The sequence below is a fragment of the Podarcis cretensis genome, assembly GCF_951804945.1.
Source record: "Podarcis cretensis genome assembly, chromosome: 9".
In the NCBI taxonomy this organism is placed as follows: domain Eukaryota; kingdom Metazoa; phylum Chordata; class Lepidosauria; order Squamata; family Lacertidae; genus Podarcis; species Podarcis cretensis.
Window position 1 is genome coordinate 17043653 of NC_137178.1, and position 21211 is coordinate 17064863.

Below are 21211 nucleotides of genomic sequence, written 5' to 3' on the forward strand. Positions count from 1 at the left end.
CTTAGGTACAATGCATACACTAACGTCCGTCTACCAGGATGGTGTTTAACATTTCTTCCAGTTGAAAGAAAAGGCATCACTCAGTTGGAGAAAGTACCTGCAGTGATGATTAGAACGTGAAAGCTTTTTGGATTCTCCCCAGCATTGGTAAACTACTAGGGTAAAGTATGAATACAGTGGTAACCTCGGGTTACAGATGCTTCAGGTTACAGATGCTTCAGGTTACAGACTCTGCTAACCCAGAAATAGTACCTTGGGTTAAGAACTTTGCTTCAGGATGAGAACAGAAATCGTGCTCCGGCGGCGCACTGGCAGTGGGGGGCCCCATTATCTAAAGTGGTACCTCAGGTTAAGAACGAACCTCCAGAACGAATTAAGTTCTTAATCCAAGGTACCACTATATTCAAGAAGATGAGCATGCAGGCTAACAAGCATTTCGCTTAGCTGATTACCCTCCGGAAGCAGGCAAAACCTTATTATTGGCTTTAAGGGTTAGCCAGTCTTCGCCAGTCTTCTTGCTCCAGAGCCACTGGGCTTTTTTTATGTTATCATAAAACCATTCCATTCCTCTTCTTGGCATAGAGAGACAGTGGGGTGTACTGGTTTGAGTGTTGAAATAGGACCTGGGAGACCAGGGTTCCAATCCCCACTTGGCCATGGGGCTCATTGGGTTACTCTGGGCTAGTCACTGCCGCTCAACCCAGCCTACCGCATATGGAGAGATAGAGAGCCATGTGCATCACCTTAAGCTTCTTGGAGGAAAGTAATATAATATACTTCCACACATACATAGTTAAATTATAGGTGTGGTGAGACAACCATAAACTTAAGATAGCTTTAAAAGGAAATAAGACAATTCATAGAATCATAGAACCCTTCCCAACTCTACCTAGTATACCTGAAGGAGCGTCTCCACCCCCATTGTTCTGCCTGGATGCTAAGGTCCAGCGCCAAGGGCCTTCTGGCGGTTCCCTCACTGTGAGAAGCAAAGATACAGGGAACCAGGCAGACGGCCTTCTCGGTACTGGCACCCGCCCTTTGGAATGACCTCCCATCAGATGTCAAAGAGGTAAACAATTACCTGACATTTAGAAGACATCTGAAGGCAGCCCTGTTCAGGGAAGTTTTCACTGTGTGACATTTTAATGTATTTTTAATCTTTGTTGGAAGCCGCCAAGAGTGGCTGGGGAAACCCAGCCAGATGGGTGGGGTACAAATAAATTATTATTATTGTTATTATTATTATTATTATTACAATATATTTTGTGAGGTGAGGTGACCAGGGCTATACACAGTACTCCAACTGTGGTTGCACAGTTTGTATAGCTGCTGTAATGGTTCTAGGGGTTGCTCGTGCGTAAACCGGTGCAACACCTGGCTGGGTTGCCTGAGTGAACCTTTTCTGTCCAGACAGCCACTCACCCGTGGCTGTCTCAATCGCTGGCAGAATCCGTCAGTGGGCGTTTCTTGAACTTCTTCCAGCAAAGAAGCTCTTTGACGCCTAGTCTCCTCCTACTCTCCCTGCGCGGAAGCCTTCTGCGCAAGGAGGGTGCAGGCAGCGGAGGACCCCTACTCTCCCCGCTGGTCCCTGGCAAGGAGTCATGGGAACGCCTCGCCAATTCCCCCATCTGCCCCCCTTCTCCACTGGTGCTACGCTGATTCTCTTCCCCAGAAGATGGGCTGCCTCTCCCCATCCCGGGATGCTCTGTGGAACCCCTCCGGAGCCCACTCTCTCCCTCCGGCTCTGATGGCAGTTCCCTGACAGCTGCATTATGATCTTGGAAGTTTTTATTTTCAATTCAAAGGAATTTGCCTTTTCCACAGCCACTACACACTACTGTCCATCACACATTATTGCTCTTCACACCCAACCATGATTTTTTTTTTTAAACACATGCTGTGGGCAGCAGCAAGACCAAGAAGGCATTTTCCTGGGTTCACCACAATTATTTGATGGCATTACATAATCTGAAAGATGATCACTGGGTTCCATCAGCTGAGGGTATATGACTGAAAACCAAATAGGAAGTTAGGCTACGCAGACCACAAGTACAGTAGGAGCAGCCTGAGGATAATAATCACAACTCTCCCTCCCACAAGTAACATTTGCGGTTGAGCTAATGAATACTGACAAGCTGTCTAGAATTATGTAGCAATACCAGCTTTTAAGAGCATGCTGGCGCTGATACAGGACTCCACTTGTGTGCGTTCTCTCACATTTGCATAGAGGGAAGAGAGATATAACTGAAGGAACGGGTGGCTTTACACATAATTCTGAAGCAATGCCAGTGACTGATTGTGCTTGGAACACAACATACAGAAACAGGCTTCCTTTTCTCTCTACTATTTGTTATGGACCGGTTGGGCGCAGAGGAATGGTAGGAGGAACCAGCTGGGGAACCCCAAGGGAAGGAGGCTCAGAGCCCGGGGATCGGTAGGACAACAAGGAGTGGTCAGAGAGAGAAGACTGGGAGGAGAAGGTGTCAGAAACTGAAGAGGTAACAGGGCTTAGTGATCAGGAAGAGTCTGTGGCAGAGAGAAGCCTGGAATCAGAATCTGCAGCAGGAGAGTAGGGTGTGGGGAGGAGGTGGCAAGAGGCAAGAGATGAGTCAGGCTGGTGAAGAGACATGGGTGTTTCCCACTCCTGCTGCGACCAGCTCCTCTCCTCCACTGGTCTCCCATAACCTGAAGAGGTATGGCAGGCAAGAGGATGGAGCCTCAGATTACCTGGAAAGGAACCAGGGGAGGAGGAGACTTAGGGAGCTGTGGGAAGGCAGGTGTGCTGGGCCCGGGGGTAACCCGAGCAACGTGGTCCAGGTCCGGTCCTGAATCCAAGGGTTCCACAAGGAGTCATTCCGACAGGACCAAAGCAGGACACGAGGCAGGAAACTAGGCAAGGTCAGGCACAGGATCACAGGCAGGTTCTGGCAAACAGCAACATTGCTCCCACAACCTGGGCAGGCAGGGTCCAGCAGCCTTTTATCTCTGTTGGGGTAATGGCCAGTCCTGATCCCCCGGTGACTCACCTCCCTGTCTTGCCCGAAGGCGAGCACTCCTCCTGCGAGTACTCAGGTCTCTCCTTCTCTCAGACCTCAGTCTCTGCAGCTCGGGAGACATCGGCGGGTTACTAGACCCAGGGACCGCCTCAGCCTCTCCTGACCCAACTGGTAGTGGAGCAGCTGTAAGTGATGGCCCAGCTGAAGGCAACGAGGTAATCCCCGCATCTGGAGCCAGGGCAGGCTCAGGCCCCTGACTCGGCCTAGCTGGTGCTTGCTGCAGGGGAACCTGTGCAGACTGGGGCTCTTCAGAATCAGGCCCTAGACTAGGTTCAGCTGCCGCCTGAGGCAAAGGATCTGGTGCAGACTGAGACTCCTCTGGCTCCGAGTCTGAGCCCGAGTCCCAGGCCATCACAGCAGGGACCTTCAGTGGTAAAAACTGGGAGTAATATCTGCTACTCCCTGTTCACTCACTGGCTCTGTTGGGCACAGCAGAAGGTGGACATGACAATGTATTGGAGCAGCAGCAACTACCAACAGCTGCCCCTATCAGTGAGTAGACTAGGTTCACTGAAGGAGGAGAACTAATCTTGCCCAAGTCCTCCCCCAGTCTCCCAAAACTGCCACCCTCTGGGAGGTGAATGCCAATCTCAAGCAAGATATTCACTGCCATCTTTCCTTCACAATTCTTTTATTGCTTATATGAGCACCTTTTCACTTTTCCAGTCAATTCCGAGCAAAAGGATCAGCGAAGGTCAGCTTGCTGGGTTTCAACCAAGTGGAATTTCCCCTTCCCAGGTACAACAAAGGCATCCAGCAGAGGACTCAAAGGTCAAGAGCTGTCACACAGGCTTCTTTGTGCTGTTGCAATTCTGCCTCTGGTGCATATGCATATTTCCTGAATAATAATGATCTCTCCCAAAGATCTCCATTTTTAAGTGATGGAATGTGTATTCTGAGTCAATACCTTGCTGTAGTGGGTCTTCAAACAAGATGGTGAGATGGTGTACAATATTCTGGAGGGTATTTTAACAAACAGCAACAACAAAACAAAAATAGCAGCTTGCATTTTTCTGAAAAATTTCTTGTCTTAGAAATACCCTTTGGAGAAGCAATCATTGGCTTCACTGAACAGTTTGACATTAATCCATAGCCTGGTCTCCACTAACTTAATGACCTCTAGCTGTTTGGACTACATTCCTATCAGCCCCAGCTGATGTGGTTGTGCTTTGTGAACAGGATCTAGATTGGAACATACAGTTGTGATAGTAGGGCCCTTTCTGTTTTCTGTTTTCCCAATGAAAGCTTCTTCCTTCCATGTGCTATTGACCTCCAACACTGCTATTTCCTACAAACAGTTTTGTGGGGGAAGTCAACAGGGAAATGACACAGAGGCAAAGTGTTAAACACTCCATCTGTGCCCTAGTCCTGACCTAAATTATCACACTTCTGGCATTGCTGTTAAGAGAGACAGAGAGATGAGAGGATCCCAGGACCAGGCTTCTAGCTGGAGCTGATCCTACTGTTGGGCAAAGGGAGGAGGCCACACCAGGCAGCTGATTCTGGGTGTCACATAAGGGCAGCAGATGTTCAGCTGTGCATTGCAGGAAGTACAGTATCTGGTGGAGATCATAAGTGTAAAAGAGAAGTATAATAAATGTAGGCATCAGAAGGAGAGATTTTGGCTTCAGGTCTCCTGCTGCATAAAAGCAAGAGGAACAAGTACAAAGTTTCCCCAAACTATCATTACTAATCCAATTTATACCCTGCAATGAAAGGAAGCATCTGAATAATGGCTTGTGGGAAGCTAGATTTACTGCTTTTGATTGCCATACTCATCTCTTCCTACATGGGGGGAAACAGAGTGAGGAATCGGGAAAACATTTGGCATTTAAGAGCAATTTCTGAAAGACAGAAGAATGGATTTAGGGAAGCAAAAGACAGGAGCATTTCCATAACTGAGCCACACATTGTGTTGTTCGAAGTGACTGGAAGCACTGACTCCTGTTGGAAGAAATCTTTGTCCATGCCCACAAAAATATTATTCAATTTTTTTACTGACAGAACTCTTCAAAACAAAACATAAGCATCAAAGACACAGCCAAGATATCCTTAGAATGTCTTGTGCTGTGCAGCACAGGCTCAGCAGACCTATAAGCAAAGTTTCCTCTCTCTTTAAGAGCATCCATTTCCCTGGAGCTGTTTTCCTCAAGAGCTTCATTTACATCTTCTGTTCCTTGTGGCATTCAGAGAAAGAACTAACTGCCACCACCTTTTCAAGATGGCGAATTTGCAACTCAGTACCTTGGTCACCTGATCTAAGATGACGACAGTTTAGAGTAACAGAAAACAATTGAAAATTTTTTCCTTCCAGAAGCACCTTAGAGACCAACTAAGTTAGTTATTGGTATGAGCTTTCATGTGCATGCACAGTTCTTCAGATACACATGTATCTGAGGTGCTACTAGAAGGATTTTTTAAATTTTGTTTCGACTGTGGCAGACCAACACGGCTACCTACCTGTAACTAGAAAACAATCGGTAGGTAATTATACTTAACAAATCTGGCTTAGAGAATGAGCTGGTTGACCCCTAGGATGCCCTATCCATTCTTAAAGGCTGACCTTTAGCTAATTTGTTGCTTGCTGGTGCAGCAAAGTGCGTACAATCCCAGAAGTGGAACCAGACCTTAATTATAATCAAACCAGCTCCCTACCACTGGACGAAATCCACCGCTGTGCCACCCCTGATCAGTTACCATGCAGCATCTGCTTTAAAACATGTAATATTTATTTTTATTTAGTACAGTTGTACCTTAGATTCCAAACTCCTTGCGAGTTGAACGTTTTGGCTCCTGAACGCTGCAAACCTGGAAGTGAGTGTTCTGGTTTGCAAACGTCCTTTGGAACCCGGACGTCCGATGCAACTTTTGCGGCTTCCGAAAGTTTTGGAAGTCGAATGGACTTCCAGAACAGATTCTGTTTGACTTCTGAGTTACAACTATATTTATTAGTTGCTTTTTTAAAAAAAGAAACAAAAGCCACTCAAAGCTGCTCACAGCAATAAATAAATACCACATACTTGAAAACCAGCATAAAAACAAAACAAGGGGGGGGGAGGGCATCCAAAACGCATTCATATATATATATTAAAGTTCCCTGGGAAGAAGAACTGTTAAGCTACTGTGGGGATTGCAGCCTCTCATCACCCTTAAGAAATAACAGCTCCAGGGATTCTTTGGGGGGAAGCCCAGAGTGATGTAACAGTGCTTTAAATGTATGGATCAGATGTGGCCTGTCCCTTCCACGTCACGCAAGACGTGGCCCTTAGTCATGGGCTGCAGCTGTCCTGGCCTTGCTCCTCATTGCTCACCCCTTCCCTCCTCTCATTCTCTCAGCAGGCTTTTCAGAGAGAGAAGTGGTCTTTATAGCACACAACGCCCAATAATTACTTATCTGGGTTAGTCACTTAGTAGGAAGAGTGTATCAAGTTGTTTAGGTCTCTGTGCAACCTGCTATTATCTCTTTCAGTGGGACACCTGGATAAAAAAGAAGGCTGTGTGAAATTAACTTGTGTGGGGTTTAAGAAAAGTGAATTGCATTTGCTTTACTTGACAACCTTTTTCTTAAAACCAGTTTTCTGATAGTGAACCAAATAAAAGAAATGCTTTGGTTCCATTTCCTCAGTGTTTCCACTGATCTGGCAGCTACACTTTCTCCTCCCAGATATTGCAGGGCCAGCGCTCAGTTCATTGGCCAAGATGCTATGCCTTAATATACTAGATATGAAATGAAGTCTTGGTAATAAACTGTACAATGCAGCATTCAGAACACTGGACATTCCTTTGCAACAGGAACAGAGCAACATGTCCTGAATGGACAAAGAGGGCATTTGAAATGAACCCTCCAGTGGCCTTTTGTTACTTTTTTGTTGTGTAATTTTGTAAGGGGGAAAATATTGGCTATTTGCGGCATTCAGCTGCGAAAGATGTAGGACTTTATTCATTCACTGATGTCTTGTTTCATTCTGGCGGCGTCTGGTGAATTAGTGGTTTAATAACCCAATGGCGGGGGAGACCTTATTTTTCAGAAAACATGGTGCTTTTTGAGAATACAAGAAGAGCTTTGCTGGGTCAGGCCAATGGCCCATCTGGTCCAATCAACTGTGCTGACCCTGAGGAGAACTTGAATGCAAGAGCACTCTCCCTTCCTGCAGTTCCCAGCAACTTTTGGAACAGAAAGTATGCAAAGTCTATCTGGTTCACTTCATACCCTGAATGGAGATTGATCACCAAGGTCTTTGCCATAACTTCTCCATGAGATCCTTTTAAATGCAGACACTAGAGATTGAAGGTAGGAGCTTACTTCATGAGGGTAAAGGTAAAGATAAAGGACCTCTGGAAGGTTAAGTCCAGTCAAACACGACTATGGGGTTGCTGTGCGCATCTCGCTTTCAGGCTGAGGGCGTTTGTCCACAGATAGCTTTCCGGGTCAGAACTAAACTGCTTCTGGCACAACAGAACACTGTAATGAAAACCAGAGTGCATGGAAACGCCATTTACCTTCCCACCACAGTGGTACCTATTTATCTACTTGCACTGGCGTGCTTTTGAACTGCTAGGTTGGCAGGAGCTGGGTTAGAGCAACGGGAGCTCACTCCATCACAGGATTCGAACTGCCAACCTTCTGAGTGGCAAGCTGAGAAAGAGTGACAGGTCCAAGATCATCCAGTGAGTTCCATGACTAAATGAAGATTAGAACCCGAATCTCCTTGGTCACAGCCAGGCACTCTAATTATTATACTGCAACTACTCCTAGTGGGGTGTATTCCTCAGTTACACAGAAAGCTGTCTTATACCATTGTCAGACCACTGGACCACCTACCTCAGAATTGTCTAGCAAGTGTAGTCAATACCATGTCCTCCAGAGGCTGTACAACTCACATCACCTCACATTTATATACCAAAACAACCCAAAACTTCCAAGCAGGTTCTAGGATGAGTCAACACCTTCCACAACATCTGGGGCACCAGATGATAATCATTGTCTGCTGCAGGAATGCAGATCCTGTGTCTCTCTAGATTGTACTGCACTCCAGTTCCTGTCATTCTGATCATAGGGGCTGGGAAGGATGGGAACTGGAGTCAAACAACATCCGGAAGGACACAGGTTCCCCAAATCTGAACCACTCCAAATCCCTCTTGGATGTGTGAAAACACATACCTGGTCCTTTGAATCCTAGCCCTCATACTATGCACTTTTTCAATTTATATTAAGACATTTTCATTCATCAACCAACCTTTGTGCCACAGAGAAGCACAAAATTTCTCACAAGGAAGGAATATCTTTCCCATGCTAGAAAATTGCCGCCATAGCTTTTAAAATAAAATTAAAACCTCATCATTTGAACATGAAGTCCGTGTGAAATCATTGTGGAAAATACTGGAAAACACAGCACAGCACATTTCCACAGAAAGTGACCTTAAATTCCTATAAATCGGTGTCTTCTATTCTCTGTGGAAACTAAAAAAGAGGAAGTTTCGGTGATTCTTGATTTTTCTTTTCCCTTTTCTTTGTAACAGCATTGAATCAGCTCTGACTCAGGGTCAAACTACACATTACATTAAATGCATAGTGTGCAGGACCACATCAGGATCAAATCATATAGGGAAGGAGAGCTTTGATTCCAACAAAAATTACCCCACATGCAACACTTAGCCTTTGAAAAATGCCCCCTTAAGTGTAACTTGACCCTCAGGAGTGACTATTAGAAAGACAGACTTGGCCACTTAACTATGGTCCTCCAGATTTTGTTGGACTCCTCTTCCCATCAGCCACAGCATGCATGATCAATGGCCAGGAATGATGGGAGGTGTAGTCCAACAATATATAAGTGGGGCACAAGTTCCCTGTCACTGCTCTAGCCATATATATTTAACATTACTAATAGTAGGTAGCTTAAAAACGGGCATGAATAATACTTTTTACATGAATTTTAAACACACACGCCTAGCTAATCGTACAATAAAATGCACATTTTAATGGCATTTGACGCCAAGATAAAAATACTTCCAAAATGACACTATACAACCTCACATTATGAAAATTGACTTCCTGACTTTGCCTTGTTTTGGTAATCCCATTCTCCTGAGTCTACTTCATGGGCTTTGTTTCGCGGCAAATGGCATTTTCTATGATGGATCCAGCCCAACCATTTAACAAAACAGTAGCCAATATCAAAGAAAAGAGGGAGGGAGGAAGAAAAGAGACAACCCAGATATGAGAGACATTTTGAAAAGATATTTCTAGGACTACACCTAAAGACATGTCTGCCACAGTGTTGAAGAAACTGGAAAGCCTAAGGCGACCCAAAACAGCTTAATACAATTCGCCTGTCCTTGTCTGAATTATGTTTGGAGTCTGAAGGAGTAGGGAGAGATGATAGCAAACAAGATATTGCAACGCAGCAACTGCTAATGGTCTGAACATGGAAAATTGGAAGTCAGCCATGGACAACACAGTTGCGTCAACTATTCTTCTGTGCAGGAAATAAAACACTCTCCGAAGAGACTCCAGAATATCGTTGCCAGGCTGCTCTTACCATCTCCCAATGACTTTAAGCCTCAAAGAGCCCCGCTGAAATGAAATTACAAGCTTCAAACATGTGGGCCTGCAAGGTGTGTGTTGACAGGTCCTCTTGTAACACAAAGCACACAATTCCCCATGGAAGTAGACTGGGAAATGTCAAAGCGAGAACCCACAGAACATAGCTGTGGAAAACTTCTCAATCTTAATATACTAGATAGCAAATTGTAAAAAATGACAGTTGTTTTATGGATCATGTGCTACATATATTTTTTAAAAAATAAATAAACACATAATAGTTTTCCCAAGTAATGTGTGACCTGAAAACGAGAGGGCACTATTCTTTTGACTTCCCTGCTGCCCTCTCCCCTGATCCGACTCTCATGGTCTTTACTGCAGTGTAGGTCATCCTCCCCTCGTTTAGAATTCTCTCTGCAGTTCACCATCAGTTCTCACTCGATCTCAGAGAGCAAGTCACGTGCCTGAAAAATTAAGCACACCCCCCATCTTTGCAGAGAACTCCAGCAACTCAGAAAGCTCGTCTCATAGCTTGTGTAGGAGGTGGAAAGAAAAAGTGCTAAATATGCATTCAATCCTGTGAATGCTCTTCACACAACATGCCCTAAAAATATATGCTAATTTACTGAATAACATGCTGTACGCAGCTTAAAGAAAGGGTGTCTCTCCAGGCCTTGGTTTATGGGCAGCCCAGCTCTTTAGGGTTACTGTACTCTGGTCACATCCACACCATACATACAAAGCACATAGTTTCCCCCAAAGTATCTTGGGAGCTGTAGTTTGTTAAACGTGATGGGAGTTGTAGCCCAGTAAGGGCTAAATTACAGTTCCCAGGATTCTTCGGTGGGGGGAGCCATCCACTTTGAAGTAGATATGACCTCTCTGCTTCTCCATGGTTCAGCTTGTGGGCTGCCATTTTGAAAATGCTAATAGCTTGAGGGCTGAGCCCGCTGTGGTTCTGAATCAGGAAGCAGGTTCTTCCTTTCTCCAGCAGAACCCAACCTCTATCAAAGCATGCGCCGTGAAAGGGTGCATGAGCAGATTCGCTAGATGCAGGGTCACAGTCCTTTGGTGGAAATCTCTAGAGAGTGAGTCAAGCCCTGTACTTTTTGAATTCAGGCAGCCATTTTCCATTTTCTTTTGTGGTTTCCCTCCACACATGGGACTTCAGGATTAATTGGTATTCCCCACTTATTTCCCCATAGACACTTGCAAAGGTGCTGACTTTGAAAGTGCTGGTGGTTGAGAAATGCTGGATTGCAATGGGCAAAGGCAGACAGGTCACCAGACAGAATGATGCCAAGCATCTGCCAGGTGAGTGACCCTGCCGACCTGTCAGGCCTGGCGAGGGTGGAATCCGGCCAGTCGGTCAGATCCACTTCCCCACCTGCGGATAATACAAAACTGAAAGGCTGTTCCTGCTTCTAGGATGGAGCGTGGGGCTTATTTTTATTTGCCAGCCTTCTGTGGAAACAGGAATATCGCATGAAAGGGCCCAGGATCCTCTTGCAGCCTAATGTGCCAGCAGCTATGCCTGGGGACTAAATAGACTCTGAGAGAGAAGTTATACAACCACTGATCAAGCTGAAGAACACAACACAATTGTAAACCTAGCACTTTGAAGTATTACTGGGTATGGCAATCATCATCATCATCCTTCTACTTCCATCTATTGAATGTCAGGACAAGTGTCTCACAGCTGAATCACCTTTCCAGGGACTGCCCTTTTAAAGCTGTTTGCAGTGGGGTGTGGAAGACGAACAAAATCTTCTCGAAGTCTGGAAATAATCCTTCTCTAACTCTATAATAAATCCTTCTCGTGCTTTTTCAACTCCTTTCACCTCTTCCCACTAAGTCAGACATTCTGTGTATATATTAGAAGCTGATCTGATCTCTTTTAAAATTATGCCTTGAGAGCTCTGGACAATGAAAATACTGTCCACTGGGATCTAGCAGATGACCAAATAATTAAGCTATTGTGACATGTGAGTGCAAAAGCTGTTAGAGGCGGATGCATTTATCTTGCATTGTTGACTCACCTCGTGAATTCATCCCGACGTGGGTTGAACAAGTATTTAATGGAAGATAGGTATAATTTAATGGAAGATAGGTATAATAGAAGGGGAAGAAATGGAGGCAGTGAGAGATTTTACTTTCTTGGGCTCCATGATCACTGCAGATGGTGACAGCAGCCACGAAATTAAAAGACGCCTGCTTCTTGGGAGAAGGGCAATGACAGGCCTAGACAGCATCTTGAGAAGTAGAGACATCACCTTGCCAACAAAGGTCCGTATAGTTAAAGCTATGGTTTTCCCAGTAGTGATGTATGGAAGTGAGAGCTGGACCATAAAGAAGGCTGATCGCCGAAGAATTGATGCTTTTGAATTATGGTGCTGGAGGAGACTCTTGAGAGTCCCATGGACTGCAAGAAGATCAAACCTCTCCATTCTGAAGGAAATCAGCCCTGAGTGCTCACTGGAAGGACAGATTGTGAAGCTGAGGCTCCAGTACTTTGGCCACCTCATGAGAAGAGAAGACTCCCTGGAGAAGACCCTGATGTTGGGAAAGATGGAGGGCACAAGGAGAAGGGGGTGACAGAGGACGAGATGGTTGGATAGTGTTTTTGAGGTTACCAGCATGAGTCTGATCAAGCTGCAGGGGGCAGTGGAGGACAGGAGTGCCTGGCGTTCTCTGGTCCATGGGGTCACGAAGAGTCGGACACGACTAAACGACTAAACAACAACAGGTATAATCCTTAAATAAGTTGTGCTTTAAATGATAATGAATCAATGTTTCGAGGGGGAATCATTTGCATTTAAGATTGATTTTATCAGTGATGGGACTAAAGCAACATACCTTCTCTACCTTTCCTGACTCCCCAGTTTGTACTTTTCTTGTCTACATATAGATGTTGGAGGTAATATACAGATATATTGTATCTAAGCACATAATTATTCAAACACCCCCGCAAGGCTGAGCGGTATTACAATTCTCATATTGCTGATGAGGGGGTGGGAGGAATAAGAGACAATAATGATTTGAAGCCATCTTGCCATTTCAGAACAGGAGCAAGCCCTGAGTGGGAACTTCCCACAGACTACAGCTCTGTCTCTCAAACATTGTTTGTGTCTACGAAGTGCCCTCATGGCTACTGTATTAACCTAATTCTTTGCATTTTTAATTTTTTTCTTCTGCTTGCACATTCCCCACTTATGTTAATACTTGCTCGATGAAGATCTCTCGAGAACTCAGTAGTTTGCCATACTTTTATGACAGAACTTTCTAAAAGTTCTGCACCCTTTCCAGCAACAAAATCCAGAAACCATCCACCCACCAACTTGTGGGATGCAGCTGCCAGATGTTGAAAAGAACTCTGATTTCCAAGTTGCCAATAGTTTGGAATGTTGCTGTTCAATGTCTTCATATTGCAAACACAATTTTCAGCCCAATTTTCTTTATTACCACGTCAGCTTGTTTAAAGATTTGGCTTAAACCCAATAACCTTCAGAATGGCTCACAGTTGCAGAATCTAAATACAATAAATCACAGTCAAAAACGACAACAACAAAATAGCCAGGAGAAGATCAGATCAGAAGAGCCAAAAACGATATAGTAGCACAATTAATTTAGCTGTCCCAAAACCTGCCTTAAAAGGGCTAATTTTGATCAATAGTCATGCAAACTTCTTTGCTGAAGACATACTGGAAAGTCGGGGAGAAACCCACGTTTTCTAAGTAGAGGGAATTTTTTAAAATGTTCCCTTTTCCTTTTAATTGAGGGAGCCCATCCTACAGGGAGCCCCAGTGAAGGTTGACCACGAGAGTGAGGCCAAAATGAGGGAGCAATTCACAAACACACACTGTTGTCTTCCTATTTCTTTGCTATACCAACATGAGTATGTTTTCTGAGAGCCATGTGCATAGAATGAATAAAAACGGCCTTCCTTTTTTTTTTTTAGCTTGGAAATCAGAGAAAGTTCTGCCATAAAAACTTTCTCTGATTTCCAAGCTAAAAAAAGAGGGGGGGGGGCTTTCTGATTTGTGGCAATTGAAATACAATTCCAAGGTGAGAGACTCCTGATAGTAGGCGTATATGCACCAAATGAGGGGAAATCGGAATTTTTTGAGAAACTGCATGAGACATTGTTGGACTTTATGGACTGTAATATGATTTTGTTGGGAGATATGAATGGAGTAGTATCGACAAATATGGATAAGTCAGAAAGACAAATAGTAACAAAAGATGGAAGACTACCGAAAACTTTTTTTGAAATGACAGACAATATGGACTTAATTGACACTTGGAGAACTAAGAACCCCCTAGGTCGAGAGGGGACTTTCTTTTCTGAAGCCAAAAAGACCTGGACAAGAATTGACCAAATCTGGATAACCAGAGGAATGGCTCCCAAGATTCGAAAAGTGGAAATTTGCCCAAAAACTTGCTCCGACCATAACCCTGTGAAAATGGAAATGAAACTAACATCGACTGGCTCCTTCAGATGGAGGATGAATGACACCTTGTTTAGAGATCTAGAAATTACTAAGAAGGCCCAAAAAATTATGAAAGACTATTTTGAGATAAATTTGAAGACTTCTGTGGAAAAAAGAGTAATCTGGGACGCAACTAAAGCCGTAATGAGAGGGTTCCTGATTCAGCAGAATGCAATAAAAAGGAGAATCCAAGATGAGAAAAAAGAAAAGATTTTGGAGAAAATAAGAGAAGGAGAGAAGAAGCTTAGAGCTAAACCAAAGTCGCAAGAGATCCTGAGAGAAATTAAGTTACATCAAGTACAATATATGAAAATGATAAATCAGGATATAGAATGGAAAATTAAACAGATGAGACAAAAGACTTTTGAATCAGCCAATAAATGTGGGAAGCTGTTAGCGTGGCAGTTGAAGAAGAGACAAAAGTTAAACACCGTTACCAACCTTGAAGTGGATGGAAAGAATATACAGAACCCACAGGAGATTAGAAGTTGCTTCCAGGGATATTTTAAACAATTTTATACACAAGGGCCACAGTTTGAGTTTAAAATTGATCAGTTTTTGAAAACTAATGGATTACAAAAAATTTCCCAAGAAAACAAATCACTGTTGAATTATAAAATATCCGAACAAGAGGTGGAAGGTGCCATTCAGAACATGTAATTGGGCAAATCCCCAGGGCCTGACGGGCTAACCTCCAAGTACTACAGAACTTTGAAAGACTATTTAATTCAACCGCTAAAGGAGGTTTGCAACGAAATTATGGAGGGGGAAAAAGCGCCAGAGTCGTGGAAAGAAGCTTATATCACACTGAATCTGAAAAGACACAACTCAAGAACTACCGCCCCATATCCCTGCTGAATGTGGATTACAAAATTGAAAAAAGTACTAGCAGAGGTGATAATAAAGACCAAGCTGGCTTTCTTCCTGGTAGACATCTATCTGATAACATGAGGAATGTAATTAATATTTTGGAAAAGTTACAAGAGAATATTAACACAAAAGCAGTTTTGATATTTGTAGATGCGGAGAAAGCCTTTGACAACATTTCTTGGAGTTTTATGAAGAAAAATCTTAAGGGGATGGGGGTTGGACAAAACTTTGAAAACGGTATAGGTGCGATTTATTCTGAACAAAAGGCTAAATTGATAGTCAACAATGTGGTGACAGAAGAATTTAAAATTGAGAAAGGGACACGACAAGGCTGCCCAATTTCCCCACTGCTCTTTATTTCGGTCCTGGAGGTTTTGCTAAATATGATTAGAAGGGATCACTTGATTCAAGGTATCCAGGTCAGAGTTAAACAATATAAACTTAAAGCTTTTGCAGATGACCTAGTGTTGACATTACAGGAGCCAGTATCTAGCACTAAGAGGGCTCTAGAATTAATCCAGGAATTTGGTCAAGTGGCAGGTTTTAAACTGAACAAGTTAAAAACCAAGGTTTTGGAGAAAAAATTGACGCCGACTGAGAGAGAGTGGTTTCAGAAGGAGACAGGTTTAACATTAGTAAAGAAAGTAAAATACCTGGGGGTGAATATGACTGCTAAGAATGTGAATTTGTTTAAAGACAACTATGAGAAATGCTGGTCAGAAGTGAAAAAAGATCTAGAAATATGGTCAAGCCTGAAGCTTTCCTTGCTTGGTCGAATTGCTGTTATAAAGATGAATGTATTGCCAAGAATGTTGTTCTTATTCCAATCATTGCAAATTATAGACAAGATGGATTGTTTCAAGAGGTGGCCAAGAGATATTTCTAGATTTGTCTGGCAGGGAAAGAAGCCCAGAATAAAATTCAAGATACTTACTGATGCTAAAGAAAGCGGGGGATTTGCCCTGCCAGACCTTAAATTATACTATGAATCAGCAGCTTTCTGCTGTTTGAAAGAATGGCTGCTTCTTGAGAACACAGACATTTTGGACTTAGAAGGATACGATAATGCATTTGGGTGGCATGCGTATTTATGATACAGCAAGGTTAAAGTGCATAGGGCTTTTAAAAATCATATTGTCAGAAAAGCATTGTTTAATGTCTGGATAAAATATAAAGACTTTCTGGAGAGTAAAACCCCAAGGTGGCTTTCACCTATGGAAGCAAAAGCTTTGAAAAAACTTAATATGGAGGCCAAATGGCCAAAATACTGGGAAATTTTGGAACAGGAGGGTGACAAACTGAAATTGCAGAGTTATGAGAAGCTTAAAGATAAGGTGCGAGACTGGTTACATTATTTTCAAATAAGAGAGGCCTACAATTTGGATAAAAAGATTGGTTTTCAGGTGGAAAAGTCAAAATTAGAAACTGAACTGTTAGAACCCAATGCTAAGATATTATCAAGAATGTATAATTTGCTGTTGAAATGGAATACTGAGGAAGAAACGGTAAAATCTGCTATGATAAAATGGGCACAAGATATAGGACATAATATTATGTTTGCTGACTGGGAGCAGTTGTGGACCACTGGGGTTAAATTTACGGCATGTAATGCCCTAACAGAGAATATTATGAAAATGATGTACAGGTGGTACATAACCCCAGTCAAGCTTGCAAAAATCTATCATTTCCCCGATAATAAATGTTGGAAATGTAAAGAAACTGAAGGTACATTCTTTCACCTTTGGTGGACGTGCCCAAGGATTAAGGCTTTCTGGGAGATGATCTATAATGAAATGAAAAAGGTATTCAAATATACTTTCCTGAAGAAACCAGAGGCCTTTCTCCTGGGCATAGTCGGCCAACTGGTGCCAAATAAGGATAGAACTTTCTTTATGTACGCCACAGCAGCAGCAAGAATACTCATCGCAAAGCATTGGAAGACACAAGATCTACCCACCTTGGAAGAATGGCAGATGCAAGTAATGGACTACATGGAAGTGGCGGAAATGACTGGCAGAATCCGAGACCAGGGAGAAGAGTTGGTGGAAGAAGATTGGAGGAAATTTAAAATCTACTTACAGAAACACTGTAAAATTTTTGAATGTTGATGATATTGGAATGAAATGAAGGGGTTCTAGTAATAAGGTAAAGATTATGTAAGAATGGACTGATGTTAGAGGAAAGTTTGAAGTTAATGAATTTGCTGAATTAATTTTTAAGTGGAATACAAAAAAGGGAGGTGTGAGGAAGTCAGGAAAATAAGTTAACCAAAGAGGTGAAGATAAAAAAGAGGGATTTTTGTTTTTCTGTTATTTTTTCTTTTTCTGTTAATTGTTTGTATTTTTTGTATTCTCGTATTTTTGTATTTTTTCTTGTGTTTTCTCTATGGTTTGTTTTACAATTTCTTTATTGTTAAAATTTAATAAAATATCATTTTTTTATTAAAAAAACGGCCTTCCTGATTCCAACATAATTTCAAGTATTACTTGTGTGAAAGATGCACAAGTAATAATAAAATACAGAGAGTGGCTTTCTTCTTAACCGCGATCCACCAGGTTTCCTAGTGGTTTGTAGCTTGTTCATTGTAAATGTTGGAAAATGGCATTAGAAAAGAGCTTAAACCAAATGCACAGTAAAACAGAGTTTCCTTTATCAATAATAATAATAAAGTGGAGAAGAACTGCAAAAAAAAAAAAAAAAGGCCACTACAATTTCTCTGGAGAGAAGTTACTTACAACAAGGCTTTTATAGAAGACAAGAAACTGAAAATGGAGTTTAACATTCTCAGAGCAGCTTAACAATCCATCTCTCTTCCCAGTGAAGTCTGAGCCCTGTGGCTCTGTGAGAGGAACAGGAAGTCTCCCAACTTCGGAACTTTCAGCACCCTTGACAACTAGGATTGTTTGGCAAAAGCCATGGTTGTTTACAGTGGTACAATCCTGCTTTAAATGCCTCGTGGGTCATCTTCAGGAGAAGAAAGCCACTTCCGCCCTACAGAGGAAGTGGGGTTGTGGGCTTCACGGCCCCACCATGCGTGCTGCGGCTGGAGCCCAGCTCCGCGCGATTGGGGGATTCCCAGCCGTGTCACACCGTGGCCAGCCAATCGGCTGGCTCTGGGGGCATGGCCTACCCTATTTAAAGCAGGACACGGCCAGGAGTAAACCCTACACAAATCCAGAGTAAAGTCGCTAAGACCGTTGGAAAGGGCATTGTACACCTCTCTCTGCCAAGCTGCTGTCAAAAGTATTGCTCTGCTTTCCTTTGAACCACATCAGCAAGGCTGAGAAAAGGGTCTTGTGGTCTGGGCAGTCCAGGACACACTGCCACGGCTTGCACCCCTGGGGTGGCCACTTTGGTGCTGTTAACTCAGCAAAAACAATGCGAGAGGCTGCCATCACGAGTTATCAGTCTTTGCAGCCACAGCAGGCTCTGCGATTCCCCAGCAGTTTGACTTTGGCCCCAGAGGCACACTCCATTGTCTCAAGACAGACAGATGCCAACAACAACAACAACAACCAATATATAGTGCTTATGGGGTCTAAGACTGAGCACACTTTGTTTTAAATCCACACTCAGAAACGACACTCACCTCTGAGTGTGGGTGAGCCAATCGCTATATTGGTCTCACAGAGACCGATGTGAAGATAAAACTAGGGCAGAGGGACAGAGAAGAAGCGTGTGTGTTGCCCTGATCTACTTTAAGGGTGAGATATAAAAGCGTGAAATATCAAACAAACACGTTGTTGGCTGTCATAGCGCTGCACATTGTGCTGACTCAGATAGAGTATACTGTGGGGTGAGGTAATGCTTAACACAGTTCTTTGAAGGGAGGGGCAGGGCGACACATAATAGAGTGGTATCCCATCATATGTCCAGCAGTTACCTGGACGTAACAACAAAAACAGGTAGTAAAGAAAAATGGGACGGGGGGGGGGGACTTAAGTTGTAGACAATCTTAAAACAGGGCTGTGGAGTCCAAATCCCATCCATCCCAGCCAGTGTTGTCAGTGGTCAAGTATTATGGGATCGGTAGCCCAATGACATCTGGAGGGCCACAGGTTCCCCCGCTTCTGCATTTAAAAGGCATAAAAATACCACAGAAAAATATCAGCATTAAATCCATCCCTCTCAACTTTATAGTAGGTAAACTAACCTGTTTCGCCAACTGGTCCTTCTTGACAAAGCCAGTGGCAGCGGCGATATTTCCGGCACCTTCCACTGTCTTTTGAGCCACAGCTGTGACGCCAGTCACTACAGCTCCTCCCACGTTTGACACTCCCTCTTTAGTTTTCTCTGCCACTGTGGAAAAGGCAAAAGGCAAATCCCCTCAGGTTTCGGTTTTGAGGTAAACTTGGCCTGCTTGCAGCTCTCGGCATCATATGAAAGCAAGTTGGCTCTGCGTGAGTCTCTCTTCAGGAAGGTTTCTCCACAAGAATTCATGGCATGTGGGACTCTCCCCCAGCACCACACACTGTGGGAGACCCTAGTCCAGACCTGCTAGCCTGAACACAACCCTACCTTTCCTTGGGTTGCAGAATCAGTGACAGAGCATGTAACTTTGCATGTGGATAGGAGAACCCATAAATTTTGGGTTTCTCTTGGTTTCTCATTTTTCCAGGTTTGCATTTCATCACATTTCCAAACAGGTTTGGGATTTATGTTAGACTTAGCGGGTGCGTGGGGGGCAGAAAAAGGAAGAAAACGTTCCTGTGCAGAAGGAGAAATCCTTGCAGTGAAGGAGCATTTCGCTTAGTGCTCCATTGAATACAACCATATTTCTTTTAAATAACTGCTTTGGGGGGGGGAGGATACATGAGCAAATATGTTATGCATGTTATGTTTTAGCCTTCTCTCGATGGCAAAGATTTGCAATCCTCCTATCATTGTCCCGGGACTTTGTGCTTTGCGGGGCAGGAGAAGTGAGAGTACACAAGATCAGCTACCAGCCCGCTTAACATTTCCCCATGCATGGAGTTGGGCACTAAGGGGGGTGGGCAGGGAAGAATGCAGGATTTCTTTTTTATGTCCACCTGAAAATTCATCAGCATTTTAGTGCAAATTTCTGCTAAGAAATGCATATGCAACTTTGCCTAATGTACACAATTTTGCAAAGCAATTTTCCTCTACATTCTTTACATCTTATTTTCACTAAAATGTGCACTTTTAGATATACTTTATCCTAGCATGTTCATTTTTAATATACATTACTGAGCATTGCAAAATGCAGAGAAGTGTGAATTGTTGTGTTTCAGTTCATGAATTGTTTTGGAAAGTGCCCGTTAGGTAGGCTCGCCTTTAAATATGAACTGAATTGAATTTCTTCCTCATCCCAATAGGCCAGGGAGATTGTTTCAGGCGAAATGCAGCCATTGGCAGAGAAAAGGTTCTCTGCCTGTGCTAAAGTTATAGCTGCAGGCACATTTGTTCCCCAGCAAGACTGAGTTGTGTGCTTTCCAGCATGCTTGATTTTATCCCACACCTACTTGCCTCCATGAATCAGAGCCTACTCAGAAATAAAGGTCTCTTGAAGGGATAGGTGGGAGGTTTAGCATGGATTTAGAAACAGAGATGCAGTGATGGGCTTACCTGTTGTAACCCCATGAACAACTCCGTCCCTGGTCTTCGAACCTGTTTTTTTAAATATATATTAAAAAGGAGAAGAATTAATAAGCAGCGGGGCTCAGTAAAACAGTTTTTAGTAAACATACAGGCAGAGAGTCACAGTATTTCATATGCAGCCAACTTCCCCAAGGAATAGCAAGCTCGGAGGGCAACTTTTTTTTTTACAGAGCCAGTTTTCTTGTGAAAACTTGTAATAGTTTTCTGTATTTGTTGAGCCAAAGATAGAATCATAGAGTTGGAAGGGACCGTAAGGGTCATTTAGTCCAACCCCCTGCAAAGCAGGAATCCTTTTGCCTAATGTGGGGCTCGGACCCACAGCCCTGAGATTTAAGAGTCTCATGCTCTACTGACTGAGGCAGGTGGATGCATGGTGGTTTGTATCCACATTTACTTGGGAGCAAGTCCTATTTGACTCAATGAGACTGGCTTCTAAGTCGAAATGCACTGTCGCTCCCCCAAAGCCCAACGGCAACCCCCCACAATCCACTCACAGAGACTGCTTCTTCTGTTTGCATGTAGACAAAGCAAGTCCCTCAAAACCAATTTCAACAAAACTGGAAAACAGTTTTCTTTGGTTCTCACTCAGACAAGAAGGGTGTGGCCTGCACTCCACACTGACATTAACAAACCAA

The 21211-nt window shown here is 43.4% G+C and overlaps 1 protein-coding gene across 1 annotated transcript in view; it reads right to left on the reverse strand.

Annotated features, from left to right (window-relative positions):
• Window positions 1-21211, reverse strand: part of SNCA (synuclein alpha) — a 55124-nt gene that overhangs the window by 12886 nt on the left and 21027 nt on the right. Inside the window, exons 3-4 of the mRNA XM_079991256.1 lie at window positions 20544-20585; window positions 19111-19256 (exon numbers count right to left, since the gene is read on the reverse strand). Coding sequence (XP_079847382.1) covers window positions 19111-19256; window positions 20544-20585 — 188 coding nt within the window. The remainder of the gene's footprint in view (window positions 1-19110; window positions 19257-20543; window positions 20586-21211) is intronic.